Source organism: Anolis sagrei, chromosome 2 (genome assembly GCF_037176765.1).
Source record: "Anolis sagrei isolate rAnoSag1 chromosome 2, rAnoSag1.mat, whole genome shotgun sequence".
Taxonomy (NCBI): domain Eukaryota; kingdom Metazoa; phylum Chordata; class Lepidosauria; order Squamata; family Dactyloidae; genus Anolis; species Anolis sagrei.
This window is the reverse complement of record NC_090022.1, coordinates 67,248,081-67,269,801: the sequence shown is the minus strand read 5'-3', so window position 1 is coordinate 67,269,801 and position 21,721 is coordinate 67,248,081. Positions and strand designations below refer to the sequence as shown.

Genomic DNA, 21,721 nt, shown 5'->3' with positions numbered 1-21,721 from the left:
AAGTGGTTAGCTACTGGTCAAAGTACATTTAATACTTGTATAATGCCAAGTTTTAAACTTTGTGTTTTGTCAAATACAACTCAACTGTACCCTTGGTTCGCTCATGACACGATAAATAAATAAATTCTGGCAATACCAGACTACAACCTGCTGCGTGTTGCAGGTTTGCTGCCATTTGTAAGTAGTAGTTAGGAAAGCACATGCTGCTTAATTCCTACTCCTGAATTAAAGCCAACCCTCCGTCTGTCAGCAAGAACAATTATAAACAGGGCAGACTGTTTTTGAAAGTATTCAGACAAAACTACATAAAAATCATGGTGGGACTTAAGTGGAATTAAATCAGATTTCTAAAGCCAAGTAGTAGGAATGACTGTTGGCAGACAGCCACGTGTGAGCCTGATGCCTCAAAAAACCAGTTTGGTATTTGTTTTCTTCAAGGCCACATAGAGGAGGAGGAGGAGTACAGAGTAAGTTCGGCCTTCATCAGTGAGCTAATGAAAGTCTATAGGATGCAACTATTTTCCCCTTCATGTTTTCTCTTTGACTCAGGACTCTCAAGTATGGGGGACGCTCATGTCAAAGCACCCCACAATTCAAAAAAAGGAGAATAAAAGCACACAAATTGAAGCTTAATCCAGGTAGGACAGAGTTACTGCTGGTGAAATGAAAGGAACACCAAGGGATTAGATCCCCTTGAAGATTCAGACTCACAGTGAAGGCATCCTCTTGGATTTACCTACAAAGGTGGAATCCAAGGTTTTGGTGATGGTGGCCAGACTTTAACAGCACAGCTTAGAAACAGTGTCCATTTCTAAAGTTGTGGTATCCAGCCATGCTGAGATGTATCTTTAAGATTTGTACTGGTTGGACAACTGAAAAATACCTCACATGGGGTTTCCTTTGGAAACCATTCAAAAAATTCAGCAAGTCCAGAATGATGCAGACGTATGGCTGATTCAGTTACAGGGAACATGTAGTAGGCTACTTCTGGACATAATTCAAGGTTTGGGTTCTGGCCCATCAAGCCTTCCACGATTCAGAATATTTAAAACTCCATATTCATAATACAGGGCTATGTGGGGATTAAGGTCCTAGTTCCACTACCACCACTGTAATCCACTTAGTGAGAATGAGAGTGAAAATATTCCCAGTGGGTCACTCCTAAACTCTTGAAATCCTTGCCCAGGGAAGCTTTGTTGGTCCCTCTCAATGGTGCTTCTGTTGGCAATATGAACATTCATTATAGCTGGTGCTGAAAACATTTTAACTGATTGAGAGCGGTTTCTATCTTTCCTTTTAATTCTGTTCCTAATTTGTTTCTTTTATTTAAAGCTACAGATATAGATTCTGTTTTAGTCAGACTGTGTCCAGTTCTGGGCACCACAATTCAAGAAAAATACTGACAAACTAGAATGTGGATAACTAAACTGTTAAAAGGTCTTAAAGCCAAGCCATATGAGGAGTGCCTTGAGGAGCTGAGTATGTTTAGCCTGGAGAAGGCAGGATTAAGAGAGGACATGTTTACATATATAGTAAAGATGTGTTAGTGAAAATGTAACAAGTGTGCTTTTTTATGCTCCAGATACTAAGGCATGGTGCAATGATTCAAACTACAGGAACAGAGGCTCCACCTAAACATTAGGAAGAACTTCCTGATGGTAAGAGATGTGTTACAGTGGGATATCCTGCCTCAACATGTAGTAGAATCTCCTTCTTTGAAGGTTTTTAAACGGAAGCTGGATAGCCATCTTTCAGGAGTACTTTGATTGTTGATTCCTGCATGGAAGTATCTCCAAAGTCTATGATGCTATGATTCCATATAATTCATAAATATGCAGATGGTCAATTCAAGAAGCACTGTAGAATCACTTGAACAGGAAGCCACTTGCCACCCGATCTTATAATCTGTATGACAAGCAAGTGGGTGAGTCATTCCCACATCCACTTGTTCATTATGACCCTAGCAATCTTACTTCCATCTCACTTCACATGGATTTTACAAGCATTTAAAAAAGCCGTAATTGAGACCTTCACATTTTCCCACTTCAATTCAGCCACAGAGTTAAGTCTACAAACTGACTACTTAACACTAAAACAAAAATCAACATAATAAAGATGTGTACAACACATAGAAGAAACATTTTATGAAGCCTTCAAACTAATGTAGCAAAGAGAAGTTTAGGTGAAGAATCTTGGGAAATGCTTTTCTACATCCAGCTAAATTCAACTTTAAGTCACTCAGACGCCTCTAGCAACATCACAGGTAAGTCAATGCTGCTAGTTATTGTTTGTCCACTACAGTCTCTTCCAATTACTAAATTAATTACATTTTACCTTTTTATCCCCCGAGACTCTGCTCCAATGGGTTTTGTACGAATATGGATTTTCCTAAAACTTCCTTCTAAAAGTATCCCCTTATGCCCCCTTGAAGTACTGCAAAATGACCCCAAACCCAAAAACCACAGTATGATGGGAGTATTATACATCTGGTTTACAAGATTGCTGACAGCAAAATCTAAGTGAAACGAAGTCTCTCCCACAGGTAGCCACAGCTGGCCCTGAACAACTATATGGAATTCTCAAAGATTAATTAGTTGGTTAATAGGTTAACTTGTGTGCTAGTAAAATACAGAGCAAGCCATACTTTGTTTTCACACATAATATGTATGTTTTGTGGCAGGTATTCTCTATGATGACAGAAAATGTCTACTGAGATGTTGTTGATAAGTACCATAAAATCATCCTGAGCTTTTGTAACCGTCTTTTTTTTAAGCTGCTTGATTAATCACAAGCATATATTCTGTTAGACAAGCTTTTAAAAATTGAGCAGTCAGATCCATCAAATCACAAAAACTATTTCCCACCAAGATAGGAGTAAGCACCTCATGATCTGAGAAAATATCAGTGTTAAACAGTTTGCTAGTCTTCTTGCCTACTTCATTCATGCACTAGTTAGCTAGGCTAACTAGTAATTACATTATGCTCTTCTATTTAAAACAATCCAATCACTAAAGAAAAAAAAGCCCCACTAAATTAGCAAGAACTTGCAGTTTTATCCTCCAAAACAGAATTCAAAGGACTGAACTTTAAAAGGATATAAAACATCAGCAGTAAAATTAGCAATATTCAATTAAGTGATATCATAAAAGCAAGTAATTAAATGGCCCAACCAATTAAATGTAATTTGGCAGAACAGGACCATCAATTAACGGTCCAATAGGAGCTGAGTGTGTATTGATTTCCAAATGCCATGTATGACACAAAAACTAATATTATTAAGAGTCGATTCCAAAGTGATTGGAATGATTGAAAGAAATTCAATGTAAAATGTTGAAAACAGCACCAAATGTTTCATTGCTGATCAGGAAACGGGATTCACTGGTGAGCAGGGACAGTTACAAGGGCTTCCTCGGGATCTCTTGAAATGTCTACATTCTGCGTGTGAATAAAAATACAGAGGAGAATGTTTATCAAACAACACTGACAGTCAGCTTTCCTTGTAAGCACTCAGCTGAATTGGTGAAATCAACAAATATTAGGCACATATTTTAAAAGTCTAAAATAGTAGAATCTTTTAAAAACATACTAACAAATACAGTTTGCAGTATTATGTGTGCTTCTGCAGATAAGATTCATTATTTTCAGTGGGATCTGCTCCCAACCTTATAGAGGAGACACTGTGTGTACAGTAGCTTGTGCACTTATTGTACACAAGCCACACAGTTAAACCTACTACTAAGACCTTTACAGCACTCAGTACTCACTAACTTTCACTTTCCCCTCTCATTAGGAATTTATACAAATCCACCCAAGTTCAGATCTATTAAAATTAGTTTCATCCATACTACATGCACCTCAAAAATCAGGCCAAAGAAATATGGGAAATAGTAAACACGAATAGATAGAACCCAGCTGGGTTTAATAGTCAAAGAACCTAAAACACTGGAAAAGCCTCTGAAATCTGATAAGAGGCATGTGAGACCCCCCCCCCCCCCCCCGATTTCAATTGGTTATTCACCACATAGGATCATTTTGACACATAGCTACTATGGTCAAGAAGATGACCCTAAGTTCTTAGAAATCTCTCTCTGGACTTGGATATTGCTGAGTGAAGGTAGAAGTACAATTAAGTTCTAATTGTAAGGCACAGCTTTACGGTTACATAATAAACAGCGTATTGACTATCATAAATGTGACCCGAGAGTGGCACCAAGACCACGCCAACAGGACTCATGTGCCCACCTGGCAGTATCCAATCCTGACTCTCAAAATATATTATCTTATTGTTCAGATGTACATTTTTACCCCTGCAATTTCAACTTATTAGGCATTAGAAAGCTAGATCACAGTAAGAACGTAAAGGTTTCCCCTGACATTAAGTCTTTGCATGTCTGACTCTGGGGGTGGTGCTCATCTCCATTTCTAAGCCAAAGAGCCAGCGTTGTCCATAGACACCTCCAAGGTCATAACTGCATGGAGCACCATTACCTTCCCACCAAGGCAGTACCTATTGATCTACTCACATTTACATGTTTTCAAACTGCTAGGTTGGCAGAAGCTGAGCCTAATAGCGGGAGCTGACCCTGCTCCCCGGATTCGAACCGCCAACCTTTCGGTCAGCAAGTTCAGCAGCTCAGCGGTTTAACCTGCTGCACCACCAGGCCAAGATCACACTAAATGCTGTCAATTATGCTGTCAATCATCTCAACCTTACACATGGACTTGCATGCTTGTATATCTTATAGAAGAATGTTCCCAAACTGCAACTGATTTATAAAGGCTCCTTATTTTTTTATCATATTCACAATGTTTAAGAAAGTAATTAATAGCTACATGCCAACCAAATGGTAGATGATGTCTCGCTTTCATCAAGGCAAAGGATATCACAACGCTGTTATGGTTGTTATAGAAACACAGCAGTCAGATTCAACAAAGCAACTTATCATACTGTTTAGTTAGCTAAACATTTTGGAGACATCACAAAAACAACACTTCCCCAAACTGTGACAGCTTTCAGAGTGTTCACAAAACAGCTTATTATCAATTGTTCATCTATGTTAAATAGAACAGCACCCAAAGAGACACATGCAAATCGTCATGACTGTGGGAAAGGAAAGCTTTTTGTTTACAAGAACGCTCAAAAATAACACCACTGGAAGCAATGTATTGCTTCTCACAATCTGTTCCCCTCCTCAAAAGAGACCCAATCAGTTGCCAAATCCACAAGGCACACTATATCATCAGTGTCAAACTGACAAAAATAAAATAGAAAGACAAACACTGAAGACAGACAGATGGCACACTATCATAAAATTAAGTAACTCCATTTTGCAAAATATCCTTCTCTGGTTCTCAGAGGCTAATCATAAGCAAGGCCCCCAGCTGACTATTGTGAGGTCTGTCCCAGGCAGTCAAATCAATGGCAATGCATCATCATGCATTTAGTAGTGTTTCCCAAAACACTTCTAAATTTACAATTGATTCTGTATCTTGTTAATTAATATAATTTTGAATATATTGCATACAAGTGTTTGGTTTTTGTCTAAAAATGCACTTTTAAGTAGCCACGGATTAAGTGGCGTCATAGCACAAGTGAGAAAAGATCAGAGCACAGTATTTTTGCTGTTGTTTGGACATAATCTTCCACTTTCCTATTATTATTTGTGTTATTTATGCCTTTTTTAAAAATCCCACTGAATCCAGTATAATACGACACTTGTTTTTTTTATATTTCTAGAGGACACCAAACTGTACCACAGACAAGCAATACAGGACACCAGTTTCACAGAAGTGCATCAGGAAGAGCACAGGTAGAACATGCCCACAGAGCTGGTGCCACCATGACAGCTCTAGTCAGGTACAATGAATCAGACATACCAGCCTGACTGCATGTAAAACAAGGCTCTCCATGCAAAGTCAAGCATGTTAATGAGCCCAGCCCACCACTCAGACATACTGTCCTCTTCCCTGTTGGCATTTAATGCTGAAATGGACTGACCACATAGGCCCCTTCTTATAAAGTTAGCAACTAGTGTTAACTGTGGATCACACTAAGTTTAAGGACACCAAAATCAACTATGACTGGGTTGCTGTGAGTTTTCTGGGCTGTGTGGCCATGTTCCAGAAGCATTCTCTTCTGACATTTCACTCACATCTATGGCAGGTATCCTCAGAGGTTGTGAGGTTTGTTGGAAACAAGGCTTATATATCTGTGAAACATCCAAGGTGGGAGAAAGTTCTGGAACATGGCCATACAGCCCAGAAAACTCACCAGTGCTTCTGGCCATGAAAGCCCTGGACAACAAATTAAGTATGAGCTTTGGCTACAAAAAAGAGACAGGGAGTAGATTCAAAGTCCAACAGAACAAAAAAAAATTAACCGTCCAAACTCCTGATTTCACAATCCCATCAATATCATTTGGGTATTTGGCATTTTATGTCTGAAGTGGACTGAAAAGTAATGAGAAGATCAAGTTAACAATTGTGTGGGAAGATTGCCTGCAAAGTCCATGCAATGTCCCTGCAAAAAAAGGAAAGGTTAAAATACCTGTAGGGAAATGTCAGAAAATATGATTGTGTGAATAAGGATAAAGAAAAATGTAAAACAATTTCTTCTTTTCATTAAAAAATGTAGAATGAATTCTTCTGAATGTTGCCTGACAAAGAAAGTGAGAAAACTGAAGATTCTGTTTGTGAAGGTCATCAAAATCGACAAGAACCCTAGAATATCAGGTTTCTTGGTAATATGAAGAGGATCCTGTCATAGCAGCTCTTCACATCTCCAGGCAACACAATGAGGAAAGGGGGTGAGGCAAGACTCTTTCTATGTTGACCTGAACCACTAGACGGGGCCTAAACAAGACTTTGTTATTTCTGAATTCTCACTCAAATAAGAGGCAAGCTAGATCCTGTACATAGTAATTTACAATGTTCATCTATTCTCATATTTTCCCTAAAGAAATGAGGGAAGCAGTGGGAGGAAGGTGAGTGCTGCTCCCTCCTTTTTAGAATTCCGAGTTTACCTTTGCAATAGTAAATCTATCCTACCTGTGGTTTGTCTCTGTGCGTATTGACAGCTTCAACATTCAGGAATATGGATTCTACCTTGCAACCTGTAGACAAATATCAACGTTTAGATGTTTTGCTACTTTATGTCAACAAGGACAATCAGAATAAAATCAAAAGAGCTCCTTGTACAATCACTATTGTTCAAAATGTTAATTCCTCATCACAAACTGGGATACAATGGCAGACCCCAATTAATGCACACCGGTGAAACAAAGCTCTATGTGTGAACTATTCCCCTGTAATATCACTGACAGTTAATGCAAGTATAGCCTTCCCATGACCATCCAGAAATACTATGAAAGCCTATCCAAAATACAAGTTGAGTATTCCTTATCCAAAATGCTTGGGACAAGAAGAGTTTTGTATTTTTATTTTCAATAGCTATACTTGCACATGCTCCTAATAAGATATCTTGGAGATAGGACCCAACTCTAAACACGAAATTCATTTATGTTTCATATACACCTTATATACACAGCCCGGAGATAATTTTATACAATCTTTCTAATAATGTTATGTATGAAGCAGTTTCATCAGATCCACCAGAAAGCAAATGTGTCTCCATCTGGACAATTTTGGAGGATTGTAGAAATCCCGATCAGGGATGCTCGATCTCTACCACCCCTTTCAGGGTAATTCTAACCTTTTGACATGTTGTCAAAAGTGAAGCTTTCTTTATAATTGAAAGGGTATGTATTGCAATGACTCCCACGCCAAAAAGGTGTGCCCACAATATTGCTTCATAGGCAACCTTTGGAATTAGTGGCCTTGCTTTAAGTACTGCTGTAATGCAAGTGTCTTCTAATACAATCTCTTTCAATCCAAGGGACAACACCTGGTAGATTTGAATGACTGTCTCTTGTATCTTAGCTAAAATAATCTTAGTGCAAAGTTGAAAAGCTTTGTCTGATCCAAGAAAATTGAAGCTTTACATGATTATCTTTCTAGACCATTTAATCCTTGGTTGCCTGAACACATGACTGACTGCATATTTCCCTGTTAGCTGGGTCACCCTGTTCCGTAATTCTGTTAAGTGTTTGATTACCTTGAACCGCAACATTGAACTGATACCAGTAATGCTCTCATTTAAGAAGAAACCTCTCTATAATCAATAATGGATATTGGACACTAGATGTCACTAGAGTCCTATCTTTATCCTCTTTTTATTTTTTGTAATGAGCCTGAACAGACTCAGAAGTGGAGTGGGCAGCTGAAAAGACAACCTAGCAAAATGACACTGCCTAGAAGAATCCTCCACCTTGTGTGTCTGAAGAAGAACAAACAACTCTGCATCTGTATGCTTGCTCATAATGCCCTACCTCATGCACAGAGGAAAACTGCTTAAAGCTACAGACAGTGCAGTCGCTGTTGCCTATTTTTGGTCTGGGGTGGTTTAGCCGCTTGTGCTACCTCTATTTTATCAGTTTTATATCTGTTTTATCTGTGCAATGTTGCTTTTGACACAAAATAAATAAATAAATTGTTGTTGCATGCATTCAATTCATGTCTCACTTAATCTAACCCTGAGGTGGACAGGTTTTCTTGGCCAGATTTGTGCCTCCCTCTGAGGCTGAAAGAATGTGATGCACCCAAGGTCACTCAATGGATTTCCATGGCTGAGCAGAAATTCAAACTCTGGTCTCCAGAGTCAGAATCCAACACTTACTAAATAATGGTGCATTTTGTTTTGTTTTAAAATCTATTTTTGTTTAATAAAAACTCCAAATTTTCAGTATACATGATATTCTGGCATAGACAAAACAAGAACGCTCTTTGTCTGAATCTGTCTACATCCAAAATTCAAACATTTGTTACACAAAACCTTCTCCTCTTCAGGCTATAGGTCAAAAAAGGGAGAAGGGAGACAGGGAAGTAGCTATGCTGGTGGGCTGAACTGCGCAAAGAGTAGGTTGGGGAACTTTTGGTCATTGTGTTTTGGAAAATACTTCCAACTTATAAGGACAATTGCAAAATTGAATTAGGCATGTGTCAGCTCATAATACATGAATAGGATGCAATCGTAAACATGCAATGTTTTTCATAATTAATGCAGCTAAATGCAATATAAATACCCTTATAGGAAGAAAATGGAAAAACTTACCATAAGCCACTGGGGTTAATTTTAAGACAGTATGCAGTGGGCACTTGAGATAAGGCAGTTTTTCTAAAATGGAAAACATACATAAAAATTAAATTAATAGTAAATAACAGAAACAACCATTTCCCAAAGCATTACCACATAAAATAGACAAAGGAATACTTTTTGCTAGGTAATTTTAAATTATTTTATGTATTTCTGAAGACCGACATCATGCTTTTAAAAGTGTAAGAGCAATACCTCAATAGCAGAGAACCAGCTAAAATGTTAAACTCAATATAAAAATACAAAACATAAAAAGGCTGCATAAATAAAAGCTTGTTCACCAGGCCAAAGTATCTAGGAAGAGAAATACTTAGAAATAATTTTTATCTGATCTCATCTGCAAAAGCAGTTCTCATAATCCGGTTAACTTTAACGTTCCCAACATTTATGTTCTGCACCAGTCTATCACTAGTAACTCTACCTGATAGAGTTGATAGGAACTATAGACCCACAACATATGGATGATCACAACTGTCCTACATGAATTTTAGAACTTGGAAAGTTCTTCTTGTTAGCACAACAAGAATCACTCAAAAATATTACTCTTTCAAAGTCTACCTGAGTTACAAAACAACTTTCCATGAACCATGTGAAACTACTTTTGAATAGACCATGAAAAGCACAGATTCAAAGGGACCACATATTCTAAGAATATACTGCTCTTGTGAGACAAGATAGTAAGTGGAGAAATTCACATGGAAATGGCTACTGATAGACAACAGTGGAAAACCTCCATGATATGACTGCACTGTATTTGTGGCACCTACCTGCAGGCTTGTCCAGAAAGTAAGCAAGCAGACAGCGCATAACAGCTTGGTGACAGATTACAAGCACATTTTCCTGCCTTTCCAATTCCATAATTACTGGCTCCAATCTTTGAACAAGATCTTCATAGGACTGGAAATAGAGGGAGGGGGAATTAGAAATATATATACATCATTTGAACACTGTCAAATCAGCCATGACAAGACATAATCATAGAGGGAAGAAAATAATGGCTATAATCCTGTTGCTACATGCAGCTTCAGTAGCACCAATGGAAGTACATCAGCATGGTCTTAAATGTATTATGGACATAACAGGAAGAATGGAGTGTGTGTATGTGTGTGCGTGTGCGTGCATGTATGCACATTGGGTAGTATATGGAAGGGTGAACACCCCTGCAGTGTTTGTTTTACTGTTTGTTCACTTCACTTTCTATCCATGTGATAAATGGACTTTGAAAAAATTGGCTTGTTGTGGAAACAAGGATTGGTGAAAAAGCTTCAATGGAGACCCCTTTTCTCCATGATAACTTTTCCAGGAGCGGATTTCTCTTCTTAGGGACAGATTTCTCTCATTTCCTGTTGTCTCTCCCCTGTTCTTAACTATGAGTCATTTGTAAGTCAGATATTTGTAACTTGGGGACTACCTGTACTGTGAACATTAATAGCAAGTGTAATCAAGAAACCAGGAAATGTAAACCTATTATTTTACTGTGAAAGTTGAGTTCAAGCTGACTATTACTCATATTTGGCATAGGCAAATAAGATTTTCATAGGGTTGAAGTGCACTGCCTCAACAATAAATATCAAATTTTATGTATGCTTCCTTCAGATATGGTTATATTTTAAATTTATACAGCAGTATGTGATTCCATAAGCAGGATAAGCAGAGAACTGCAATATTGCAGGTGAAACAAATGTGATAAGATTTTCTGCACATGTAGTGAAAATTGAGTGTAAATGAGAAATTCTGGATGTAATCTTAATTGTTTTAATATTACTGATGTTTAATACTGTTTTAATATTTGTATATTTTAAATTGTATTGTAATGCTTTTAATGTTAGCCGCTTTGAGTCGTCTTATGGAGAGAAAAAGTGGGATATAAATGCATAAATATAATAATAATAATAATAATAATAATAATAATAATAATAAAAGATGTTAGGAACAGCTTTACTTTGCATCCTAAAACTGAAATAATAATGACACCAGAGTTTTGTTATGAAACCTTAAAGCAGGATGCATATTCTCCCTTGTCTCTACCTTTTTTTTTGTTTGCTCCTCCTCTCTTTGTCATTCCATTTCATTTATATTTACAACATTTTCCAGTCAGTCTCTCCATATTCCACCAGGGAAGTCATGTTATGAAATTCGGGGCTCTCTCACACATAGCTGGCACTGGCCTATCTAGCCAAAAACAATTATTTCAGTGGCTTGGGTCTACAGATACCATGTACCACCAGGAAAGCCCTTCTGCTTGCACAAAACAGTCCTGCCCATCCTGCTCTACCGTACCCCATCAGACCCTGGCCCTCAGGAGTTACTTTTGGCAGAACCTCAATAGTACACGAGGAAACTTTCTGTACAGACTGAGATCCAACCATATATAATGGCTTTTAAACCTTTGATTATTCTGCATACTAATGGATTGTTGAATTTATAAGAAACAATACACGTAGTTATAGTATGTGGTTGCTGCAGAGAGTTCCCATTTATTGGTGCCTACTACATTGTTTTGTCACTTCTACATCCTTTTACCTATTCTTGTGTGCACAGACCTATGAACAAAAGGACTCAGAGTTTGTGCCAGTATAGAAGGTAACAGGTGGATTCTCTCAAAGCCTTTCATAATAGTGCAATGTTGGTGCTCATCTACTATTCAGAATCCCATTCTGAAGAGTTATAAATTATGCAGACCAACAAAAAAATTATCTTGATTTTTAAGCCTGTTCCTGGAATTATTTGGAGAGCTGATTTAGAAAATTGAATTGGATAGACTGGATCAGCTCTAGTTTCTTAGATATGGCTATCATGTCTTAGATATGGCTATCATATATCAGAATATATGACATATATGTATGACATATATTCTGTATCTCAAAAACTACAGCTGATAGGGGGAAACTAGTCAGATTTTTGGAATAAGTAGATCAGACATACCCAGAAATGGGTATATCTGACCCTCTTATTCCAAAATGTGTGTTGACCAGTGTAACCTGACAAATTGCATACCTACTTCTCTTTGTGGACTCATTTAAGAATTAAAAAGAAGTTGGCCATGTTTTTAGCGAACGTGGAATGCTTCTGTACAATTTAATCTCCCTAGAAGCAATTTAATCTAATCAGAAGTTCTGAGCTCCATCACATTTGGGGAAGCAGTACTAATTCCTCCTGCTAACAGGAACATGTGAACACTGCATGAGTGGCGCAACCCCAGTGTGAGCCATTAAGAGAGGAAGTGCACCTATGTAGAGAGAAGCAAACACACACCCATTCTCTCTCCCTGAAAGGTTAGCAAACAACTCCAGAAAACTTTCCATCTTACTAAACAGCTGTTATGACATGGCTTCTGATTGTACAACAAACAAAAGCCATCTGTATCTCAGTATTGTTCTAGGCATTATGATCACACATCTAACTCATGATAGCAGGAATGAATTACCCAACACTACCACAGTTTGCACATTTCACAAATACGAAAGCAGCTGTTTGAAATCAATGCTTTTCATTAATGCTTCACTTCTAATATCACTATGTAAAAGGCCAAGGATGTAGCACACCCTCATTCTCATGGCTTTTTTCCTTCAAAAATCAGCTGAAAAACATGGAGATAGAGGACATGGGGAGAGACTACGTGGGTCCCATCAACATGCACAGATTTGCCCTTCAAACATGCTACTCAATGAATGAAGGTCCACACTGGAAGCAGTGGTAATAAGGCCAGGGGGTCAGGACATGCATTCACAGCTCCTCTCCCTCGCCACATGTTCAAATGTGTGGCGGAGGCTTTTCTCTCTCCTTCCAAATCTGCTAAAATCAGCCTTTTAGTTCCATTTAGAATCTAAATGTTAGAGTAGATAATGAAATGGGATTACCACTTCTATGAAATATCACTCTACAAATGAGAATCTGAGAGGCGTTTGAAATAATTTGTGAGGAATAGTATTTTATGCCCTTTTAACTCACAGGAACTTTTTTTTTTACTTTTATGTCCTGATAGCCTCACCTAACAAGAGTTTGTAAACGCTTACCTTAGGAGAAGAAAAATTATTGGAGACAAAAAATGTATCATACCTCTCCTTTTGGATATCTGTATCTGTATTTGTCCTGGTCTCTCAATGCAAATTCTAATGGGTAATTTTCCTGAATTTCTTCATATGTCATTTCTTCACAGACTCCCTAGAGAAGCAGAGGAAACATGAAAACATCAGTGTACCTTAACAGACAGAAGACCAGGAAGTACACTGCTATTCCCCGAGATCTCATCTCTGTCATGATTCTATGCCATTTCCCACAGCCCTAAAATGTACTATCCAAATGCCCATCATTATCAATATAATAATCTAATCCTGTAAGTTTACTAGATCCGAACATCACCTGCCAAAGCTTTTCCCATCCTGGACACACTGACTCACCAAATTTCTTGAATGATATTACAATGGAACTCGGACTCATCTGCTTGGACTACCATGTGATTCACTGACATGCAGTCGAGAAAATATTGTTTCCCAAAGAAGACTGCTTCAACTACTAGCATTGTCAGATCAGCCCAGCTAGCTACACACAATATCCTTCTCATAAACACTTTAAAAAACATAGTTTTGCCTTTATTTATTACTACTTCTATTTTAAACTTTTGAGAAGGTGATCTACCAATTCCTTATTTTCTATTTGTGTGTGTGTGTGAGCAACTTGAGAATCCTTCATGTAGGTAAAGGTAAAGGCTTCCCCTTGACATTAAGTCTAGACATGGTCCAACTCTGGAGGGTGGTTCTAAGCCAAAGAGCTGGTGTTGTCCATAGACACCTCCAATGTCACGTAGCCAGAATGACGGCATGGCATGCCATTACCTTCCCGCAGAAGCGGTACCTATTGATCTTCTCACATTTGCATGTTTTCGAACTGCTAGGTTGGCAGAAGATGGGGTTAAAAGTGGGAACTCACTCTGCTCCCCAGGTTTGAACCGCCAAACTTTCGGTCAGCAAGTTAAGTAGCTCAGTGGTTTAACCCGTTGCATCACCAGGGAGCCCAATGCTGGCATATAATGCTATTTATTTACACATCTTCTTAGCAAGGTGCTGTACAACTCAAAATGTTTTTCAGCCCTTCAAGGCTTAATCTCCAAAAGGTACAAAGCTCTCAGGACTTCTAGTATTGTGCCATGAAAATAATTTCTCTTTCCATGATTAAAAAACTACACTTTGTATGTATTTAACCAAGAGTATCTTACCGCATCGATTTCATTCAAAACTTTCCACTGCTCATAAGGCACTCCCAAGGCCTCTGCAGTCTGAATGGTCCTTTTCATCTGGCTTGTCCATACTTTCAAATCTTTGATGTTTTGCTCATTAATGAAATATGCCAGGCCCTTGGCAAACTGCAAAGCATATGGAGAAGGAAAAAGAGTTACACGAGGAAACTACAGCTAAATATTTCAAGTCAGATAACTACACCCTAGTCCTCTAAAGCAGGCATGGACAAACTCTGGCCCTCCAGGTGGTTGGACTTCAAATCCTATAATTCTTAACAGTCGGTAGGCTGTTAGGACTTGTGGGAGTTTAATTCCAAAACACCTGGAGGGCAAAAGTTTGCCCATGCCTCCTCTAAAGTATGAGATGATAATGCCTTTCCAAAAGGGTCTGTGTAACCAAAACGAGTCACAAAAGGAATATGACTTTAATAAAGGGAGGCTATTCTTGGGCTCAGATCCAACAGAACAAATCTACTCATGGACTAAAGGCCCTCAAACTAGGTGAAATTCTCACTGTGCATCCCTGATGTATCACATTTTGAGCAATTCTTGGTGATTCCCTGACCAATACAAGTTTGTACCCTGTGCAAAGAGCATAACAAAACTCCATTATTTAAGGTTTGTCTGGTCACATACCCCTGCCTTGATCTTCAATCTTGGGAGATATGCAAAAGCAAACAAGTTTTGGAATTTACTTTCTGAATTAAATCTAGTTGTACAGTGGTTAAATATGAGAGAGAGAGAGTGAATAAAAGGATATTAGACAAATAAGCCATACCTCTTTTCCTCTAGGAGACAACCCTGTATCTCCTCCTATTCTTCCCTTTAGATTTAGTTCACTTTCACCATGTCGGCAGAGGTAGATGGAGCGAGGAGTGACGTGGATATTCATGAGGTAGTAAACAATCCGGCTCTGGATATGGTCGATTACTCGGTTCACAAGGTAACTCCTTCCAACATCCATTATTTTAATGTAAGAAAGATCCCTGTTATGGTAAGAGACAAAACTGTTTATAAGAGTGACAGTATTTATTCTAGCACTTCACATATACCTACAGAGATCAGGAATGAGTTTTCCTAAACACACAACAGAGTTTGTTTTAAGAGGAGCAAAATATGATGCTTTAGTAGTAACAATATGATTGTCAACAAGGACAAGTGTTGCAATTTTGGGAGATTCTTGCTAAGTTTCTACAGTTGGGCAAAGGTGCTGCCTTCATCCCATACCACTACAGCCAATTTCATTATCCTATTTCCTTCTCAGAAGAGTATCTGCAGTTCTGCCTATCAAACTAGTCAGTTCTCTGTGAGATGAATTTCATCTTTTAGTTATTTCTATACATTTGCAAACTTCTTAGGATGTACAAAACTATGTGCCTAAACCAGCTAATAGGAGATAGATATAGTGCATGTTCGTTGTGACAAGACCTCATCTCCGAAAACAGACACACTGGGCTGTTTTCTCCCTTTTGCTGAATCATTCTTTATGGTCCCATTTGCTACAACATTACTTTCAGTATTGATACTTCTTTTCAGGTACTTTTCCATACCAGAAGAACTGCCTACAGAAACTTGAATGAGGAAAATGTTGCAAAGTAGAAGAAAACTGGAATATTATTGTGTTCTTACCTACTTATTTTCTGACTAAAATTTTACAAAACAGCTCATCAAGGGACATATGGAAGAGCAATTTAGTAAACATCTTTTTACCCATTTGCATGTTTGGTGTCACAATGGAAAAGCAAGAGTTAGGTTGCTAGGAAAGGTAAAAGTTTGTAAAAACAAAATAATGAAGAACTCATCAAAGCCAACATTCCTTATTCTCTAATAATGCTGGTAGGTAAATGTAAAGATTTTCCCTTGACATTAAGTTTAGTCATGTCTGTCTCTGGGGGGTGGTGCTCATCCCAATTTCTAATCTGAAGAGCCAGCATTGTCCATAGATGCCTCCAAGGTCATGTGACCAGCATGACTGCATGGATCACTGTTACCTTCCAGCAGAAGCAATACCTATTGATCTACTCACATTTGCATGTTTTCAAACTGCTAGCTTGGCAGAAGCTGGGGCTAACAGTGGGAGCTCACCACACTCCCCAGATTTGAACCGCCAACCTTCAGTCAGCAAGTCCAGCAGCTCAGCGGTTTAACCCGTTGTGCCACCAGGGAGCCCATGTCAGGTTGCTACTGAGGTGGAAAACTGCCAAGTCCAAGAACACACGAAGGCTTCTGTGTGTAATTCTACAACAGGGGAAGGGGGGGGGGGGTGAGAGATATCTATCTTTTCACATTCACAGGATCATTGCATATGGAAGAGAATTCAGTTAAGCAAACCCCCATAAACAGTTTGAAATCCTAAGTAGGCACAAGCTCAGCACCCCTGTGACAAGTCATTTCAGAGGCTGTTTAAGATTCTGAAGCTAAATGACATGCATAATGTTAATATTCATATTTTACAGATCACATACTTATCCGAATTTTCATCTAGTGTCTCATATGAATTCTTGTAACATTCAATCCTTTTCATGAAGTCTTCTGTAGCTTCATCACTCCCACAGTCAACATAATCAGGACTGCCTAGCTTCACTTGCTAATTGAGGCAGGAAAGGAAAACACAGAAATATTTCTCAGAAATCTGAAGGGATGCAACACATGAGCAAAAAGTCTAATCATTAATGTCAAATTTAAGAAAGATTCATGCTTTCAACTGAACCAGAACTTCTTCATATAAACATGCAGAGACTCTAACTTCAAAATGTTTAAACAATTTGAAACTTCAATCTAAGCTGGGAGGATAATATGGCTCTTGAACTGTTATCCCCAGAAAATCCTTCCTTTTGTTTCACTGGCCATAGTGCTCTCGTCCTTTGACGGGATGTCCTGGGCTCAGGCCAATATTCTTGTCACGTTTTACTTCCTTTCATTCATGTCCCTGGGCGACCCCAAAACAATCACCAAGAATGTTTTCTGAAACTGTAACACTAGTCTATTTTTCCCAGGAAAATGGGGAGAAACAACTACAGATAATTGGCAGAGTAGACCAATTATAGTAAAGGAGGTTCAACTTGAACATTAGGAAGAACTTCCTGACCATAAGACCTATTCACCATGGAACTCTTTGCCTTGGAGAGTGGTGGAAGCTCCTTCTTTGGAGGCATTTAAACAGAGGCTGGATGACCATCTGTTGGGAGTGATTTGATTGTGCATTCCCTGCATGGCAGGGGGTTTGACAGAATGACCCTTGTGGTGTCTTCTGATTATAGATAGTTGATATACATAATCTCTAACATCTTCAGAAAAAGATATGTGTGGTTCCAGTTTGAAAACTCACTCCCAGTATATGTTCTGACTTGGTAAAGAGCAGTTTCTTATATCTGTGATCATTGAGTTGCATGTACTATGAATGCAAATACCCCAGGTCTCCTTTTAATGTTTGTTGTTGTTGTTTTTATAAAAGGACTTTCCAACAGAATTATGAAATCAAGATTTTAGTTTGCAAAAGTTATATAAAGTCAAGTACAAACGCCTGTCAACTTGTTATACATTTCATGGGGCTTTCTTATGCACAGAATATCATGTGATGCTTTGCTATTTTCTCTTTCAGAAATACAGCCTACAGTTGGTTGCCTTTAGGCAGTTTATTAAAAAAAATTAAGAGTTCATTGAATAGTAAGTATTTTTCAAAAAATGAAAACAATCAATTACTCAATTTATTTCTAATCTGTTTTAATTTGGGTGGCTACAAAATTAAAACAGCTTGTATGATCAATTATGCACCAGATACTAAGTATAATTTCTTCTATCATTTCATAGTGCTTTGCTTCAAAATGTATATGAATACCAGGAAGATTTAGATGAATCAAGTTTTTCTCTCCTCCTCCTACTCCATGTGGAGGGGAACAGAAGCCCAAGTTTAGCAGTACATACAATACAGAAGTAGTTCTCTGCCACTTATATTGGTTCAACATTTTGAGGAGTTTTTAACATCCCAAGTAAAAAAAACAACAACACATAATTGCAATAGGGGAATGTACTTCCTTATGTAAATATCTGCAGCTAATGGGATTAAAAGCAAGTGACATAAAATCCACAATGCTGAAATAGAATACGGAGGTAGGTAAGATTGCAAGGGAGGGAGGGCAGTCAAGGGAAACAACAGTATTACATGAGTGGCTTTGGCATGCATACAGAAAATATATAACTTTCCGTTCTTATGAATTAAAAATATATTTATTACTCACCACAATATTTGCAGCAATGACCTCTGGATCAACACATACAGATTCCACAAAAAACGTCTTGCATCCAAATGGAAATTGACATTTATGGAAGACAAGAGAAAAAAAACTGATCAATAACACAAAATAAATACCTTTATTTTCATACTTATTTTGCCAGATTTATTTTGCTTTGAAATAGTCCTCCTATAAGGTCTTAAATACCACCACACCATCATTCTTTCAGACATAAAACTTATTGTATTTCCCAGTTACTCTGGGACGCTTTCTGGCAGCAGTTTTTTAATGACTCAGTTGCAAATGAAGGCAGCAGCTCATTTTGGGGAACCAGAGGGCATATTGACTTGGAGCCTTCAAAGTCGTAAAGAAAGCTCCTTCCACCGTGACCACATTCCTGATCAGATCTTAGGAAATAGTCTTCCTTTGGATTACAATTTCCAGTTTTCCCTGGTTATTTCTGGCCAGCAGTCATGTTGCCTGGGGGTTCTTGGATCTAAAAGAATAATTTTTCCGAGCTGTGCTCCTAATCAAAACACACAACTGATATCCACAACGACAGCAAAAAGTTGAAAATGGTACATTGCCACCCTGCTTCTTTGCAACAAAATCTGCTGTGATGAAACTATAACACACACAGAGACTCTGGGAGAAAGAGGAGACATCAACTGACTACAACTTTTTGTAAATAAGGTATTGACAATTGCTGCACTACAAAACAGTTCACCAGAAGTTTTTAAGTTAAGTATCTTTTTAAGGATGTATGAAGAAACTAGGAGGGAGTGTAATATATTGGTTTGAGTGCTGGATCAGTACTGTGGAATATTTTAGGATGCAAATCCCCACTCAGTCATGAAAACCCACTGGGCAAGCCACACTCTCTAAGCCTTAGAGGAAGGCCAAGGCAAGCCTCCTCACAATAAAGATTTCCAAGAAAACCCTAGGATACAGTAATCATTAAGTTGGAGACAAGAAAATGTTCCCCTCCTTTCAACATTTCCCTCCCTCTCCAGCTTTGATTTACAGAGAAGCTGTGTGAACAACGTGATTAAATTTAATAAGGCATCTATGACATGCTGTATGAAAAGATGATTTGTTAAAAGATGCTATTAGAGATTTCAAATAGGGAGTACTTATTGCCACTAAAGACTCTTCCGATAGACCTGATGAGTTATTGCTAATGGTTACTACCAGTATAATGGAGCTGCTCATTAGCAGCATGAGTACATATTAGTACAATTCAATGGAGAAAAAGCTATTGGTAAACATCACGTGAAGCCACATATGACATGAATTTACCGTCAACAAAAACATTTGTTAACTAACCTTATATCCATTTTCCTCACCAAACTTATAGATGGTTTCCCTACGTTCTCTTGTAGTGTTTGTGGCATCAAAAACCTACAAAAGGAAAATAAGGAAGAAATAAGGGAAATGTAGCTAAACATTGAAAAACATGCACCAGCAATCAAATGAAATAGCTTTGCAATGCATATTTTTGACAGAAATTTTCCATACACATCTAACCAAATAATGTGAAAGTTTGAGACCTGAACTATGATCACGGAGATCAGGGTTCAAATCTCTATTTGGCTATGGAAAATCAATGGGCAATTCACATTCTCTGACCTTCAGGGGAAGGCAAAACCCCTTTGAACATACTGGCCTTAGTAAAGTAAGCCAAAGAGCTGGCATTGTCCATAGACTCCTCTCCATGGTCATGTGGCTGGCATGACTGAATGGAGCGCCATTACTTTCCTGCAGAAGCGATGCCTATTGATCTACTCACATTTGCATGTTTTCAAACTGCTAGGTTGGCAGAAGCTGGGGCTAACAGCGGGAGCTCATCCCGCTCCCCAGATTCGAACCGTCAACCTTTTGGTCAGCAAGTTCAGCAGCTCAGCGGTTTAACCCACTACGCCACCAAGAGGCCCTTCATGTTGGCCCTCGATATGATTAATTACTCGGTTTAGAAGTAGTATCGTACCACAAAGATAGATCACAGGAATCATTGTACCACTACAAAAGATGAATGCTCAACGCCAAACAAGGAGGAGTACACAAAATATTTTCTACATTGTAGTAATTTTGTTGCAAATCAAAACTAGTTCATGATTGCTTCACAATTTAAAAATAAGATACTTAGTTCTAATGAACTTCCATAACATAAGCAAAACTTCACCACAAGATATATAGACAGAAGAACAAAAACATAGTCAAAAGTGTTAGCTCATTACACCCAGAAAGCCTGTGATATTAAAACATCAAAGCTCAAACTGAATTTTAAAAAATTGAAGATCATCATAATATGAACCTTCTTTATATTTCAGTTTTTTTAAAGGTACAGAAAGTAGAGAAAAATTATCAAGATAAGAACAATCTTTTGGAACAGCAAAGGGAAAGGAATATAGGGTTGAATCTTAACAATTCTAATACAGGAGCACTGATACCAGAGTCCTACAAACTTAGTAACTAGCACACTTATCCTAGAGGAGCCAGTTGAGGGATCACAGATACGAGACTAGAGAGTAAATCCCACAGAAATCCAGGCTTGGTTCATAGTGTGTGAAGAGAGGGTTCAAGCTTCACAAAGTGCTATGGTGTAGGTGGATTTGAATCAGTCATTTCTGAACAAGCAATGTTATATATAAAGTGTGGGAAGATTTTCTGATTTCTTGGCAAGGCAGGGCCCTCCACACATTCCAGACCCATTTCTGCCCTTTTGGAACAAGAAGCAGAACAGCACATTTTCTAAATGCTCGCTCTCTCTCCAAAATCCAGCCCACAATCATTTGAAAGGACAGAAAACAGAAGGTCTGAATTAAAAGTTTTAAATACTGAAAACAGCAAGTGGCAAACCATAAAATAAATTACTGAATTGGAAAAAAAAGCTACATGAAAAATGCTCAAGGACAATTCCTTTCTTATAATTTCCATTTCTTTATTCACATTATATAGAGAGAAACTGCACAGAGTTATGTTTTCTTCACTTTAAAGGAAGAAGGTGATCAAGAAATCAATGAAAACATTCTGGTGACGTAT

At 38.2% G+C, this 21,721-nt stretch overlaps 1 protein-coding gene across 3 annotated transcripts in view; it reads right to left on the bottom strand.

Annotated features, from left to right (window-relative positions):
* The window catches only part of PFKFB4 (6-phosphofructo-2-kinase/fructose-2,6-biphosphatase 4), a 79,240-nt gene that overhangs the window by 4,026 nt on the left and 53,493 nt on the right, over positions 1-21,721 (bottom strand). For 2 of the 3 annotated variants that reach the window (XM_060765897.2, XM_060765895.2), the window contains exons 5-13: positions 20,006-20,080; positions 18,686-18,742; positions 16,913-17,034; positions 15,226-15,433; positions 14,427-14,573; positions 13,271-13,375; positions 9,979-10,108; positions 9,170-9,232; positions 7,048-7,112 (exon numbers count right to left, since the gene is read on the bottom strand). In XM_060765897.2, coding sequence (XP_060621880.2) covers positions 7,048-7,112; positions 9,170-9,232; positions 9,979-10,108; positions 13,271-13,375; positions 14,427-14,573; positions 15,226-15,433; positions 16,913-17,034; positions 18,686-18,742; positions 20,006-20,080 — 972 coding nt within the window. Of the gene's footprint in view, positions 1-3,343; positions 3,436-7,047; positions 7,113-9,169; positions 9,233-9,978; positions 10,109-13,270; positions 13,376-14,426; positions 14,574-15,225; positions 15,434-16,912; positions 17,035-18,685; positions 18,743-20,005; positions 20,081-21,721 lie in introns of all 3 variants that reach the window. The other variant, XM_060765896.2, reaches the window with a different exon arrangement.